The following is a 16,332-nucleotide window of genomic DNA, read 5'->3' as shown; positions in this document are numbered from 1 at the left end:
AAGGGCATACTTGAGTTTGATAAACAAGGAAAAAAATGCTGTATTAAATTTAAAATCAGTAATGAGTATACCACATAGTTTACAAAGCACCTTTCCATAAAATACATTATCTCACTTGAGATCTCAACAATCCTGTGAGGCAGACACTATAACAAAGTAGGAGGTAGTATACAGAACTGAGGATAGAATATTGGCTCCACCACATAGTAATTATGTGAACTTGGGAACAGTAACTGCTTTGTACCTTGGTTTCTCCAAATGAAAATCAGTGATGATGAAGGTCTCTCTACCTCATAGCTACTATGGGATTAAATGAGATACTACATACAGCAGTTTAATACACTACCTGGTCCATTTTAAGTGCTCAATAGTGCTATTATTGTTATAATTTTACAGGTGTAGAAACATACTGGGGGAGATTAAATTCCAAGTCATATGACTACTAAGTAGAAAAGCTAACAGTAGAATTCTAGACTGGCTACATTCCTACCACCCTTATTACATGAATATCTAAGTATGGATTAGCCTTATCACTATTTTTAGGTGTTTTTTTTTTTTGCAGCTGACAATGTCATTTGAGTTTGACAAATTCAACAGCATTATTAACATCATTTTCTATTTTAAAACACTTTGTTTAGTGGGAATAAAAGTTAATTGCAGGCATTAAAAAGAAATGGGTCTCTATGGACAACTGCGGTGGAGACTACAATCCAGGGCTGGAAGAAGTTAATTTTGGTTTTTCTTTAAACCTCAGAAAAATGGAAAGTCTATTAGTAGGTAGACAGCAGAAAGACTGCAAGCTGTGAGTGGAGGGATGCTTGTTTACAGCTCTATCTCAAGACTACAGAGGAGTGATTAGTAGGTGCACAAATGTTTAATGAATATTTAAATTAAAAAATGAACTTTGAAACACATCCTTAAGAGGATTTGCTTTACTTTGACATGCTTTCCTATCTTTAATTATACGATAACTAAAAAGTCTACCATATAGTCACCTACCCACAAAATAGGGGGGTTTTATCAAAAGATTCAGAGTAAGAAATAAAAGACTAAATAAGGCCTTAAATAGCTTTATTGAAATCTGTATAAATAAACATGCACATTTCAAATGTAAACTCAAGTGAACTCAAGTGCAGACAAAATTTTAACCTCTGTCATGCAAGAGGTTAGTTTACATTAAAAAAAAAAAAGAAGAAAAGAAAGAAAAGAAAAAGAAAGAAAAGAAAGGAAAAAAAAAAAACAAAAAACTAAAGCAGCTTTTAAAATACCAGGATGAAAAAACCAGCTTTAATATCAAGGTATAAAGCAAAGCCATGATCAACATACCTCATTTATCCTGGTCAAATGCATTTTTTTCTTTTTACTTTTAAATGCTAACATAAATAAATAATTTACCAAAATGTGCACTCACAGAGTGAACTTTTATTTACAATACACAATTTATAATCTATTGTATTTGATTAGTTCAAGTGAAGAACATTATACTTTTTGCTTTAATAACAGTGGGACACAAAGCAATTTCTCAGGTAGTCGATATGTGAAATGTGCCCCAGCATTTAGATTTTCTATTAAAGGCAGTATTGTATGCCAATCGACAATACATTCTTTCAACTAGATTAAAGGGAAAAAGCAGCAAATGAAAAATGTTTCAAATGTTCACACATATTTTTGGCATCCTGGATCCTTGAATGTGGTGAATTAAAATCAAATTCAAGGTTTGTATGCTTTATATACTATACAGGTTCTGACTCTAGAACATGCAAATGCCAATTTTCTTATAACAAGTTACCTTCTGAGAAAAGCTGTAAGGCTATGGTGAATTCCATCAGGAACACACAAAGAAAGTTAACAGACCTACCTTTAAAGCCAATTGTCCATTAATGATTTAAAGGCCAGTATATGAAAAAAATTTCTCATTTAAGCTTGATGTAATTATTACTATGGATACAGAATACTATTAAGTCTGTCCTTATATTACAATAATTGGAAGAGCTAAAAGTTGCCAAATTACCAAAAAATGGGGTAGAGAAAAACAGACAGCAAAAATTTTAATTTTGGACCAACACCAGATCAAAGATATGCATTTTTAAAGCAAGTCAAAAAATTTTTTAATATCTAAGGAATAGATCCCAATAGCAGTAAAAAATACTTACATTCAACTGAAAAATGATTTTAGATGGAGTGTGATATCTAGAACCTGTTTCCACAGCAGAAGATGAACATAATATTCTGGACTTTTAATGATACTACAAAAGAAAATAACTTTTCCAAGATTGTTTCTTATATCATGATTTGGTTTTTTAATAGGCCCATGTTGATTACCAGGAATAGATTTTAAAATTTGGTTTTCCAAGAATACTCCTGCAGTATTTATGCCACATTGATACCGCAGCTAAATATCATAGTAATACATGTGGCAGCCTAATGCACATGAACTAGATAATCCAAAAACTAAGTTCAGCCATAGTTTTCTTGCAGTATTATTAGAGCAAAATAAATGACCAACATCCACAAATTTAACATTTGTCATCAATTAACTCACATCCAAAAAATTAAAGAAAACATAATTCATCAAAACAGCAGCAAACTTAAAAGGGGTTTATTTGTGATTTCCTATATATATTTAGCTTGTAATTACAAGACTGCAAATGTATTAAGAGACAATTTCTGTTAAAGTTTTCATTGTGTTTCACTTCAAGTACTGCACAAGTTAAAATCTGATAAAGGATTTACATTCGGTTATCTGAAACTCCCCATCTCAGACTTTTGTTTAATGTGGTGGGTCACTTCATCATTTCAATAGATACCACCAGCAGGAAAGTCTCTCTTTTATGGCTTCTAGGACTTTCATTAGTTAGTGTGCATACAGTTTTCATTTTCTATATCATTGTCATTATCATTGCTATCTTCATCACTTTCTAACGGGATGCCTGTGGCAGCTGAAGCACCTTTAGTTTCTCGGTCAAGAGGAAAAAAGCCAGTTCCACTGAAAGTGTCCTGTCTCTGGTAGAAGAGTACATATGCCGCTTTGGACTGTTGAAATAAACAAAGCATGTTAAAATGGTCATGATTCTCAAAGATCACATTAAGCATACTATGAACTTTTCAGCTATGCAACTGATTTTGGTGACAGGGCATAAATTAAATAGAAAAACCACACATGGTCAAATGGAAGTTACTAAAATTGGTTTAAATATAAGATGACTTCTATATATAAAGGAAGAATAGTCACTAGAATTAACATTTTTATTCTCTATTACGTTGAACAGGTAAGTAAATGCAACTATATCATAGTTTAACCTAGTTACTCTAACATGAAACAATTCTATGCCTTCTTCCCTCCCATCTCTAAGGAAAAGGTAAGCTTGTTTCTAATACTAATCGCTTCACTCTAAGTTTGCTTTAGAGTCCAGCTTTTCCTACTGTCTTAAGGATATTGCTCCATTCATCATCACCATGTATCTTTAGTAAGTTCTTATCTACTGGACTTCTTGGCCTAATAAATACTCAAGTCTTTTCCCATCCTAAATCCCTCCTCATTCTACCGCCTTCCTCTAGCTGCCAGGCTGGCAGTCGTCGAATATTCGTTTTTCACTCTCATGCACACTCCTCAATTCAGTATGATCTGCTGCTCCAATCATTCTAATGAAATCCCTTTCACTAGGGGCAATAACCTGCTACAGACAAATTAAATGGGTGCTTTTTAAAGTTCTTTTAGTCAATCTCTCTGTAGCATTTAATGCTTTACTCCTCCTCTTTCCTGCATCAAATAATTTTTGGCTTTTGTGACACTACTTTTCCTTAGATCTTCTATCTCCATGGTTGCTTCTGACTTTTCTGTGGGCTCATTAAATCCTAACCTTAAAAAAAAAAATCATGTTCTGTCCTCTGCCCACCACCTCTTTCTCTATCTGTATTTACTCACCAGGTGACTCATTCAAACCTATGGCTTCAACTGCTACCTAAGAATAATAATGCAAATTTATAACTTAAGCTAGTTCTCACTCCTGAACTCTAGTCCTGTTAGTCCCACTCCCTAGTGGAAATTTCCCCAGAGCTATCATATAGGTAGCTCAAATTTCAACAGCAAATTTTCTTCCTATATTTCCTACTGTGGTAAATGCTGAAGTAAGTCATCTTCAACTTCTCCCTCTTTGCATTTCTACGTCTTCATTTATATCCAATCTTGATCAAGTTCTATTAATTCTATCCAGGAAATATCTTATAAATCCATTTCCCCTTGTCTATACATTACTACCACAACTTTAAATTTAGAAGCTTGTATTGCAGAAATGACATGAGACTTCTTTCTGCTTCTTTTCTCAGTGCCTTCCAAATTTAATAATGTTCTATTGCTTAAAAATCACCAATGCTTCTCGTAGTCTTTAAGAAAAGCTCTAAACCGTGAAGAATGTTGATCTGATTGCCAAGTTTACCTTTAGCCTAATTTCTGCCCCTTATTCCTAACAATTATGTCCTTTCAGTAATACCAAATTATTTGCTCTTTTCCTAAATATCATGTTCTGTCATGCCTTCTTGCTTTTGTAGGTACTGTTTTCTCTGCTTAGAACACCTTTACTTCTTTTGTTTAATTTACTTCCATTTGTAAAGTTGCAGACTCAGGTCAAACACCACTTTCTCATGCAAACTTCCCTCACTGGTCCTATCTCCTTAAACCCTAAATCAGTGGAGAGATGGCTGTCCTGTTTCCATGTAGTCAAGATGTTTAATAGTATTTATGATATAACTGTTAATTTACTTCTCTGTCATCTTTGGGGTTAAGCCTTTTGAAGTCAGAGATAGCTGTCTTTTAATCCTGTTTAGAATTGAGTCCTATATAAAAGAAGGTACTCAAATACTTGTTGACTAAATCAAGTATCATCACTGTAGGCAATTTCAGGATGTTTTGGTTGGGAGATTTAGAGAGAAGAACAGAATTGAAAAGTGATGGCTGAGACTTGAAATTAGAAGTCTAACTATAAACTGGAAATGTAATTAACTTAGGTACATACATAATTTAAAAATATTAGCATTCAAGTCTCTTTGTTTTGTGTTATAGCTATAGGGAGCTAAGGAACAGTACATAATACATATACACCCGTAGATAAATATATAAAATATCTGTAGAGAAACAACTCAAAATTATTTCATATCTGTTCACCCAATGATGGATTAAAACGATGCCAATAATTGGGTTCAGAAGTTTATTAATTTATTAAACTGAACAATATAAGTTGAAGACTCTTAAGGCATTACAAACTAAAGAAAAAGCTAGTCTCTGTCCTCAAAGAATATAAAATTTAAATGGGAAATATTAGCTGCATGCTCACAGGAGCAAATACTACATTTCTCACTCTTTGTACTATTGTGATCAAACAGTAAAATTTTAGAAAGGCAAACTTTAATAGAAAAATAAACCCTTATTAAGCCAAGTCTTAGCTTTTTTCTTAGAATAAACTTGTCATCCTCTCACCAATCAATATTTGATAATAAAAATATGCTCTGCTGGGAAGCAAAACAAATGCCAATATTTTGGCTCCAGCTATGGCTGATAAACTATTCAGAAAATATCAAAGTAACAGATACTCAAGGTTAATTTTTTTTAAAAAATCCTCTAATTTGTTTAATCTAATCATGTAATTTTGAGTTTAAATGTTTAAGTGTCACAAAGGATAAGACTTTATTTTAAAAATCATAGGTATGGTAAGGAGGCCCTTAAAGAATTTTTTTTCTATTTTAGTACTCTAATTTTAAGTAGTCAATGTCCCAAAATGTCTGAACCTATCTTCCAAAGGAAAATTTTATTATTTTCATTAGAAAACTCCATTTTTCATGTTGAAAACTACCAGAAAAATTTTCATGATGCAATTTATGCTTCTGTTAGTGGGCAAGTCTGGAGACAAATTTCCACTTCGAGGACAACTTTACATTTCTTTAAATCAGGGAAAGTGTCTCTTAACTATTAGAAATTGCTAAAATATAGACTGTAGTGTTCCATGGGCGCTTTTAAAAAAGTGGATCCTGTGATTTTCAGGAAATAAAGACACACTTACCACAATCTGGTCTTCAGACGCAGTTGAGACACTACTGTCATCAAAGTAGTACCATTTTCCATCATCTTTATTTTTTGCGAAAGCAGTATCTAATGAAAAAATATAATCACTTCTGTGACTGAAAAGTCTATGGTTTCCTGGGGGGAACCCGTAAAACTTTACAATCATCTATATAAGGAATACATATTAAAATTACATGACAATCATATACATAAGGCCTATCTATTATACATTCAACTGATTCCATTGATTAAAGGTTTTAATGTATTTCCTACAATCTAAATGCCTAAGATAAATATGTCGAAATCTGACTTCTTCTTCCCAAGGACAAATAGAATAGATTTATTATTTTTCAGTTCACAGAATAATACTAATGACAATAAATGGGAATTAATATTTATGTAGTGCTTATTGTGGACCAGGTATAGTGCTATGTACTTTACATGTACTATCTCATAGAGAAGGTATTATTATGCCTCTAACTTTAGAAATGGGGAAACTGAGGCATCAAGAGAAGTTTAATATGTAACAGTAAAGCTGTTAAGTGGCTGAGTTAGCATTTAAACCCAGGTCTGTCTCTGACTCTAGAGTTTGACATTTTAATAATTTAAATTTTGTACAACAAATATTTTTTCAATAATACTATCCCATTAATTTGTAGTTTTTACACCAAAATTTTTTTCAGTGTTTAACAAAAGTATTGAGCAAGAGAAAAATAAAAAGTAATTTATCTGTACAATTTTTAAAGATTTGCTTTATCTTTAAAAGTTAAAAATGTCCCCTTTACACATTCCATGCTTCCTCTGAACTATCCAATAACTGAGGAAACAGAGTTGCAAAATGTCTGCAAAATAATTATCTGCTGTCATAGCTTCTAAATGTTCTACCTCTCACAAAACAAAATTATTGCTCTTCTGGGTGGAGCCTATTGTGGGTTTTAAGTTTGTCAGTTGAACTGAAGACCGCTGTACCCACAATTAAACATTGAATAAAAGGACAAGATCTAGCAATAAAACGGTTTATAAGAGACAAATCTAACAAAAAGGCACCCAGAGTTTGTGAACCAAGTGATACCAAAAGAAAAAATGTATCAAATACTGGTAAAAGGAATAATACGAGAAAGAAGAGCTACCATTTTAAATATAAATGCAATAATGCAAAACAACTAATAAAACTGTTAGTAGAAACAGATAATTCAACACTTTAATAAGAATCCTCAAAATTCTCAGAAATATAACAAAATATAAAATTAACTAGAGATAGCAAATAACTGAATATAACTGATAAGCTTCAAATATAAGAGAAAAATAGAATTCTATGTCTGGATGGGGACTATGTATGTTTTTCAAGCACGTAAACATTTAAGAAACAGACAATACATGGACACTTTAATAAACTAAGGATTAATATAATATAGGCAATATCTCCAACTGTTATGTAATAAAAGTAAAATTAAGACAAAAGGAGAGCTTTATTTTTTAAAAATTTTTAAAAGATTTTATCTATTTATTTGACAGAAAAGACACAGTGGGAGAGGGAACACAAGCAGGGTGAGTGGGAGAGGGAGAAGCAGGCTTCCTGCTGAGCAGGGAGCCCGATGTGGGGCTCGATTCCAGGACCCTGGGATCATGACCTGAGCCAAAGGCAGAGGCTTAACGACTGAGCCACCCAGGTGCCCCAAAGGAGAGCTTTAAAAAAAACATACGTTTGGAAAAGTATATGATTAAGTGCCCTGGACTAATTAGAAAATCATAAAGGAAATTAAAAACACATACAGAATTAAAAGTAGATGAAAATACTACATTAAAAAGTTTATGTAACTAAGATAAAGCAGTATTTAGAGGGAAATTTATAGCTTTAATTATAGCCTTCAACAGAAAGAAATGTAAAAATGTAAAGCAAAAGCTAATAAAGCATTCAAATCAAAAGTTAAATAGAGCAACAGAGCAACCTCAAAGTAACAAAAAGAAAAACATAACAAAGGGAAGAGAAGAAATCAATGAGAGAGAATACATATGTAATAACAAAAAGAAAAATTTAATAAAGTGGAACCTAATTCTTTGAACAGATTAGTAAGATAGACCTCTGGGAAAAGACTAAGAAGAAAACAGAAGAACAAAAAAGGGACAAAGATATAGCATAATGGTATTAAATGTAACTATTCTTAAAGTCGAAAACACAGATACATTTTTAGAAAAATAGAAAATGCCATAATGCATACATCTTGGGAAAAATAAAACTGAACAGATTTCAATAAGCATGAGATAAAGAGAAAAATTTGTGGGTGTGAAGCCCAGGTAATTTTACAAGTAAATTCTACTAGCCTTTCATGAATAGTTAATTCCTATACTATGCTACCTGCTTTAGGATACAGAAAAAGAATAAAGTATCCCAGCCTGTTTATTATTAGACTGTAATCTTGATTCCAAAGAAAGAACAATATAAAAAATTAGAAGATCATTTCACTTATGAATGAAATTTTAACCCTCACTAAAATTAACCAAATTCAACTGGGAATTAAAAAAGAATTTTTTTTTAATATACAAAATTATACATTAAAAAAAAAAAAACACCTTAAAAGGTAAGTTGGGTTTATCCCAGGAATGCAAAGATAGTTCAACAGAAAAATCTATCAGCTGGAGAGTGTAGACTGGTGTTAACTGTCCTGAAGAGCCATCTGGCAGTACTTACTCTATAACCCAGCAATCTCACTTCTGGGTATGTTGCTCAAAGAAATTCTCAGAGAGGGGACCATAAACAATGGTGTTTATCAGTCTTATGGTGGTAGAAAGTTAAAGGCAATTTGGATGTCCACCATGAAGTGAGTACAGAGCTAAAATATGGTAGATGTAAGTCCTGAGTGGTTAGAAGCAATGAACTAAACGGACACAAAGTAACATGGATAAGTCTTATGCGTTATGAGAAAAATGTAAGATCTATAACACAGTATACCTATTATGTAAAAATTAATAACGATGCATGATTTATAACAACACATACATCAAGTACTTTAGGAAGGGAAAGGGGAAGGAGAATGGAAAAGGACAGGAGTCCTGATGAGTGATGTCCCATGCATTAAACTGAGAAGTATGATCAAGTCAATTCTCTATTCCTGATGTTAAAAAAAAAAAAGGTTCAAAAGCTAATTCATTAATTAACACTTATTGATAATTACTATATGTAAAACACATTTCACATTTTCCCTTTTTCTTTTTTTAGTAGGCTCCACACCCAATGTGGGGCTCGAACTCACAACCCCAAGATCAAGAGTCACATGTTACCAACCGAGCCAGCCAGGCACCCTACATTTTCCCTTTAAGTAATAACTATCTTAAGGAAAAAGTCTACAGTTATCAAACATCATGATTTTAGCAAAATGGTAAACTGTCAACTTACAGTGTCCTCCTCCCATCCCTCCATAGTGGTTGGAAACAGCAATCAAATTATAGCGACAAGGACCTGCATTTGGATTAATTAGGAATTCCGACATATCCAGGTCACTGTTTAACAGAGAGATCAAGTTAGTTTTACCTTTTCCCTAAATGTCATGAATTCTACTATCTTCTGTCAATGTTGCTTGACTCTCATTTATATAAAAAATATCTCTCTCACTGAAGAAATCACTAAGAGTCAAATAACTGTAAAACATTTATATATAAAACATATATATACAAATAACTGTAAAACACACACATATAGATGTGATATATATATATACACACATGCACACACATGCACACGCACACAAACATACACACACACCTCTGAGATTTGAGTATTTTGGCAAAATTTTTCTTAGGGGTTGGAAATTTTAAAATTGTCTACTGACTGCTGTTTATTCAGATTAATGTTTTTATGTTAATACATTTAACTCTCAGTATATAGTAAAAGAGTCATCACCATTTGCCATTGGGACCCTTTTAATTTTTCATATTTTTGAAGTCGTTTTTAGTAATTATGCATTTAAGGAAGAATAAATGAAGGTGAAAAACAGCTTTCACAGAAATCTTATAATAAAGAGATATATCTAAACCCCAACATTTATTCTACATTTTCCTGGTTCTGACGATCTATATACCCCCAAGTGGGCAACATTCTTTGAAATGCAACCAAATGTTTGTAATCTGTCATGCATGAAACTGGAACATGACCATTTTCTAGCTTATCATTATTTGTTTTTTTTGGACTTGCACCATTAAAGAGCAATAATGATTCTAAATCTCAAATATATCTCTCACAGATTCCAGCTTATCATTACTTCTGGTTCTTCTTGTACTTAAACTGTCAAAATGTTAATATTCTTCCTCTTTTTTTTTAATGCTATATTCTTGAGAAAACTTTGATGGCTCATAATTTTGTTAAGGAGAAAATTACCATTTTTTTCTGGTAAAAAACTGCAAAATGTTTTTAATTTTGTAAACACTAATCAGAAATAAGAAATCCAAAGAATGTTTTCAATATTACATCCATTTCCTTCTAATCCCACACACCTGCCTATGGCAGTTGTCTACTTATTAAATGTATCAAACACTTCATACACAAATATAAAATATAAAAGAATACTATCAATGTTCTTTTAGCAAAATGGGAGAGTAGCAAGTTATTGTGCGATGCAAAATATTGTGTGATGAAGTCCTTCCTGGACCATGTGAACGAGAATATACAATTTCAATTCTGTCCTTACGAATTCTCAATTAAATTTAGTGAAAGTTTTTTTTTCTTTTAAAGATTTTATTTATTCATGAGAGACAGACAGAAAGAGAGAGAGAGGGGCAGAGGGAGAAGCAGGCTCCCCAAGGAGCAGGGAGCCCGATGCGGGACTTGATCCCAGGATCCCGGGATCATGACCTGAGCTGAAGGCAGATGCTTAACCATCTGAGCCACCCAGGCTCCCAAATTTAGTGAAAGCTTTATAAAAAAAAAAAAAAAAGACTACAAAGATGCTGTCTCCAGACTTTTTACAAAAATGATGTGGTACTCTGAACAATGCAATAAACCGAAGTATGACACAACAGGGATGACTGATTACTGTGTCATTCTTTTAAGCAATTACATTATTCTGTTTCATATAACTTCAGTCTTTTTTAAAAAGCATACTTAGGAATAATTGATGATTAATGATGAAATAATTCCTAGGAAAAATAAAATCACTATGATCCCACAGAATATCTAGATTTATAAACCGTGCCAGTGAACCCATATAATAATGTAATACAGAATTACTTTTATTCTGTTGTTTAAAAAGGTGTATCTTCTCATTGCTCTCTGAAAAATATCTAAAAAGGAATAAAAATTCTTACTGGTCCTTACAATTTTTTAGAACTACTCACAAATACACTCAAAAACTGAAGTTGGATCCAATGCTACCTGATGTTTATAAGAACCTACAGTTGCCCAATGTTTATAAAGCATAATCAAAACTTACTTTATGGGAAAATCAACTAAAGTATCCAGTTTGTCTCTCATGTATCGACTGTAAGAAAATCGCTTGAGATGTACCACAAGTACTGGAGGCAGGGACCATAAATCCAGTTTCTTTGTGGCTTGCTGATGTTCTTTACAATTTGGACAATACCTAAAAATAAAGGGAAATATTTAAAGCTTGCTAGAGGTAATGAAAATAATAGATAAAAAAATGCTTGGCAAGTTTTACATTTATTCAGTGGGCAATTACTATGTGCCTAATATATACCAGACATATATATAAATATCTCTCTTCAGTAAATCAAACTGATTTAGAATATTATAAATTAATATGTAAATACATATTCAAAGAAATGATGAAGGCTAGATTATTTACATTTTAGTAAGATAAAAGAACACAAAACTATGTTGAGATATAAGTATTAGAAAATCTCAAAACTTCTGGGCTCTAATGGAATTAATAACACCACAAAACATGATTTTCCTAAAAATGTTTCTATCAAAATGGCTGCACAGCAAAAAATTCTTGGGAAAAGTAACTAAAATTATCCATAGTAAAATGGCTACTATAGAGAATACAGTAATGAGATTAAAGCTTAACATTGTAATAATACTTTTAAACAATTTGAATCACTTTTCTTTTTAAAGATTTTATTTATTTCTTTGAGAGAGAGAGACAGAGATAGCAACAGAGATGAGAGCACAAGCAGGGAGCCTGATGCAGGGCTTGATCCCAAGACCCTGGGACTGTGTAGCTGGGCCAAAGGCAGACGCTTAACCCACTGACCACCCAGGTGCCCCGTGAATCACTTTTAACAGACTATTATCACTTAAAGAAATGCTTATTATTTAAAATATCAAAAGGAATTTAGTTACTGCTTTTTAAACTTGATGTATCACATACCTCAGTATAAATCCTTAAAAAATAATTAGAAGTAATTTTTTAACTTTGTCTCTTACCAGGGATCTTCAGCACCTAGCTTTTCTTTTGTGGTAAAAAGCTCAATGCAATCTTTTAATTTCACAAAGGGTTTTTTAGGAGGTTTATATTCCACACTTTCATGTTTTTCAAAATCCTAAAGAGAAGTATTTCTTGAGTTAAGAGAACAAATGAAACAAAACTCATTTTAGTGATACCATCTTACTATGAATAGTAATGAAAAACTCCTAAACTTTCTCAAAAGAATTATAAAGCTTATTTCAGCTGAGATTTACACCACACTTTAAAAAAACTTCTATATACACACCTACATGGATGACTAAAACTGTTAACAGAAAGCATGTTTGCAAACCAACAAGCCTTTTCTAGTACATAACCATTTTTTTACTAGCAAAATAAACATATTTGGTAGAGAAGCAAAAGAGTGTAACAAAATTGTGATCAACATGGGAAAGATACGGAATGAGTGATGACTTACCTCAGCAGCATTTTCATCAAAATATCTTTTTTTCAAATCAGGATCCCAATCCAAAGCAAGAAAAGATCTTTCTAAGATGGAAAACATATTTTTTCTTTAAAATTTAATATGCCTTCATTAAAATGAGTATATTTTAATGTTAAAATATATACTAGAATAAACAATCTTTTCTACTTGCACTAGGTAATCAGGGTAAATTGCTGTTTCCAAGCCATTAAAAATTTAAGGAGTTAAAAAAAAAGATAGTAACTTAAGCATAAGTCTAACCTCCATTTAATAAGCAGTGATGTGTTTTAGTATACTTAGAAATTAAGACTTTTCATTTAAGATATAAATATAGATTTTATATAGGTAAGTGAATGTTATTTTTCATGACTGCTGAATTTGTTTGTTTTGTTTTAAAGATTTTTTATTTATTTATTTGACAGAGAGAGACAGCGACAGAGGGAACACAAGCAGGGGGTAGTGGGAGAGGGAGAAGCAGGCTCCCGGCTGAGCATAGAGTCCAATGCAGGGCTCGATCCCAGGACCCTGGGACCATGACCTGAGCCGAAGGCAGACACTTAACGACCGAGCCACCCAGGCGCCCCTGAATTTCACAGTTTTCACCTAAAATAACAACATGCTTTGCTCAAGTTCAGTGTTCAAGCCAGTTTTCACACTTACCATCTAGCCTAAGCTGCCTCTCATCAAATCTTATATGCCTGGTATCATCTTTGATGTAGTTGATATCAGTATTGCCTAAATTGTTGAACTGGAATGTAAACAATCTTTTTTTGTGTCCCGTGAGTTGACCTTTACAAGTTTCTTCAGTACATAATCCATTTTCAGAATCATTATCTCCTCCAACCGAATCTTCAGACTGACTGTTTTCATTCTCGGAGGGAAGTTCTTGATCCTGGCTGGATTCATCATCTGGCTCATCTGTTTCCATTTCACCTAATTTTAGATATTAGAAGTCTTTTAAATAAACCCAATATTACATTTAAAAGTTATTAATATTAACATTATTTTTCCCAGGCTTGAAGAGATTTTTTAGTTCCTTAATCCCCATCTTCTTTTTTTTTTGAGGCAATAATCCAAGTGAAAGGCTTTATAATTTAAAAGGAAAGTCTTACTTGGTGAGCCTTCTTCATGTATGCCATTTGGGCCATTCCCATTAATATTTTGGTCCTTACAGCAGTGTAGGGATCCTTCAGTTTCTTCATTTTCAGTAGATATTTTGACATATCGGCTTAAATAAAATCAGAAATCAAACAAATTTAGTTCTATGAAGATAAAAACTTAAAAAAAAAAGTTTTCCATTCTTTCAGTAAAAAAAACTTTTTAATGGAGTAATAGTGGTCATTTAGTTGAAGGATAAATTAAACTCGAAATAGTACCATAAGTGCAAGTGACTAATCATTTCTGTTTTGGTTGTCTTTATAAAAAGAAAGAAGGTGATCTGTTACTTCTAGGGTTTTAACATCTTTCTATGTTAAAAGTTTGTGGCAAATAATTTGACTTAAAATTATTATATATTTTCATTTAGATGATATATGTATTATTACTAAGATCACTTATCACTGTATAATGGGATCTTTATGTATAGGCTATGGGACTATAATGATTAAAATACGTATGCAAGAAAGAATACTAAATATGTCAGTTACAAAGGATAAAATAAAAGGGATCAAATGGCAGTTCTGATTATATTATAATTCAAATCAAGGTTTTAGGATGACAAAAAAGGGGTTGGCTTAAAATACTATCAACCATGAAAGTTTATCCTTTTAAATAAAACCATTATAGGAGGAGTTCTTGAACTTGCTAGCAAGGTGTGTAAATAAATGAAGCACCTGAAATTTGTTGTAATTTCAGAGTGCATACATGACAAATTCCTATTTTCTTCCATTCGTAAACTTCTGGTTTAAAACAGCTAAAAGAATTCATGCGTTCTGGGTTTGCAATGACCTCAGTAATGTGTTTAACATGATCAAGAAAATGAATTAAACTATAATTTGATTTTGTAAATTGCTATCTGTTTAAACAAAGTTGAGATAATACAAGCTTATCATACTCTGATAGTATACTGCACATTTATTTTTATTAACTATTCTATCATTCCTTTTGTTAATGTAGAATTGTCTGACACTTACCACATTCTCAAAAGCAGGAGATTATAGAGTTTATCTTCAGTATTATTTCGTGGTACAGCCATAAGAAAAGGTTGACCAAAAAGTGAAGAACCAGTATGGTGGGTATAACTTGAGTGCCTAAATTTTTCTCTTAGGCAAACAGGAATAATCACATGCTCTGTATCTTCTGTCCTATTGATGTTAATTTCAAACCTGTAAGGACAAAACTGACCATAAACTCTGAAAACTTTTATGTTATTTCTTCTGAAATTTTTCCCAAGTATTATTTTGCACAATGAATTTTATACTTACACATAAATATCATCCCGTTCCATAATACTACTAAGGTTTTCATCCATAGCGAATATTCTGTGAAATCTATGATTGTATATATCAGTAACTATCATCTAAAAGGAAATAAATTTCTATTAAGCTGGTTTTCCATCACTGAAAAACTAAACTCCCAACTTACATACTTCAAACCCAGAAACACCTTACCTTATCTGCAGGTACTCCTGACAAAGCAGACAATGCTGTACAAAGATCAAGTATGTTTCCAATTTTGGGAACAACCACTTTGTACTAAAAAACAAAAAAATTATAATGCATTTATTACTTTGGAAAAAACACTCGGTAGATGAAACTGAACTCTTGGTTGCTTCCTCACATTCACTTGGTATTTGGTCTTTCTCCAATCCTACTATCATCCTGGCTGACAATGTCTATATGGATAATTTATCTCAGACTAATTGTTCTCTTTGATTCAAAGACCCACACTTACATTCAACTGTAGTTCACTTCTTGCACCTTGTCATAAACTTGCTCCACCTCTGATACCTTAAACTCTTATCAGGCTACTGACTAACCACTAATTACTTTTCTTGGGATCTCATTCTTTCCCATTCTTGGCTTACCTTTAGAGCTCTAGTCTTTTTAATTTTCAATTTTTTCGTGGTTTACCAACTTCCTACCGTCTTCATGGCCTTCCCTCCAGAACCCACATGATTCATCACTTCAACTACTGCACTGCAAAACCTTTAACTATTTTGTTATTCAATTTTATTCTTGCTATACTTTCTTAGAGCTGTTCAGATATGCTGGAGAAAACTGACCAACTTTAGAAAATGGTTTGCTACAAATTCACAATGCCCAAGTCTTAACCAATTGTTCAAAACTAGCCAGAAATTCTGTGCATCCCTTATTTGCTTCTTCCTTCATTTCTGTCTCAGTAACTATATAAAATCTTCACCATTCCTTAGGTTTCCTATTTCACCACCTCTCCCTTCACTATCCGCATAATACGGGGGGGGGGGGGGGGGG

At 32.5% G+C, this 16,332-nt stretch overlaps 1 protein-coding gene across 5 annotated transcripts in view; it reads right to left on the bottom strand.

Moving 5' to 3' along the window:
* Window positions 1-1,054: 1,054 nt before the first annotated feature.
* The window catches only part of USP15 (ubiquitin specific peptidase 15), a 113,095-nt gene continuing 97,817 nt past the window's right edge, over window positions 1,055-16,332 (bottom strand). For all 5 annotated transcript variants that reach the window (XM_006740661.3, XM_006740662.3, XM_081821980.1 and 2 more), the window contains 11 exons: window positions 15,511-15,594; window positions 15,325-15,419; window positions 15,034-15,225; window positions 14,014-14,129; window positions 13,562-13,834; window positions 12,896-12,966; window positions 12,438-12,553; window positions 11,479-11,628; window positions 9,450-9,553; window positions 6,054-6,142; window positions 1,055-3,033 (listed from right to left, as the gene is read on the bottom strand). In XM_006740661.3, the coding sequence (XP_006740724.1) occupies window positions 2,851-3,033; window positions 6,054-6,142; window positions 9,450-9,553; window positions 11,479-11,628; window positions 12,438-12,553; window positions 12,896-12,966; window positions 13,562-13,834; window positions 14,014-14,129; window positions 15,034-15,225; window positions 15,325-15,419; window positions 15,511-15,594 (1,473 nt within the window). In that variant the 3' untranslated portion in view covers window positions 1,055-2,850. The remainder of the gene's footprint in view (window positions 3,034-6,053; window positions 6,143-9,449; window positions 9,554-11,478; window positions 11,629-12,437; window positions 12,554-12,895; window positions 12,967-13,561; window positions 13,835-14,013; window positions 14,130-15,033; window positions 15,226-15,324; window positions 15,420-15,510; window positions 15,595-16,332) is intronic.

Source organism: Leptonychotes weddellii, chromosome 5 (assembly GCF_054177405.1).
Source record: "Leptonychotes weddellii isolate Sample4059 chromosome 5, ASM5417740v2, whole genome shotgun sequence".
NCBI lineage: Eukaryota > Metazoa > Chordata > Mammalia > Carnivora > Phocidae > Leptonychotes > Leptonychotes weddellii.
Note: the sequence above shows the minus strand (reverse complement) of the source record. Positions and strands in the feature narration are given on the sequence as shown.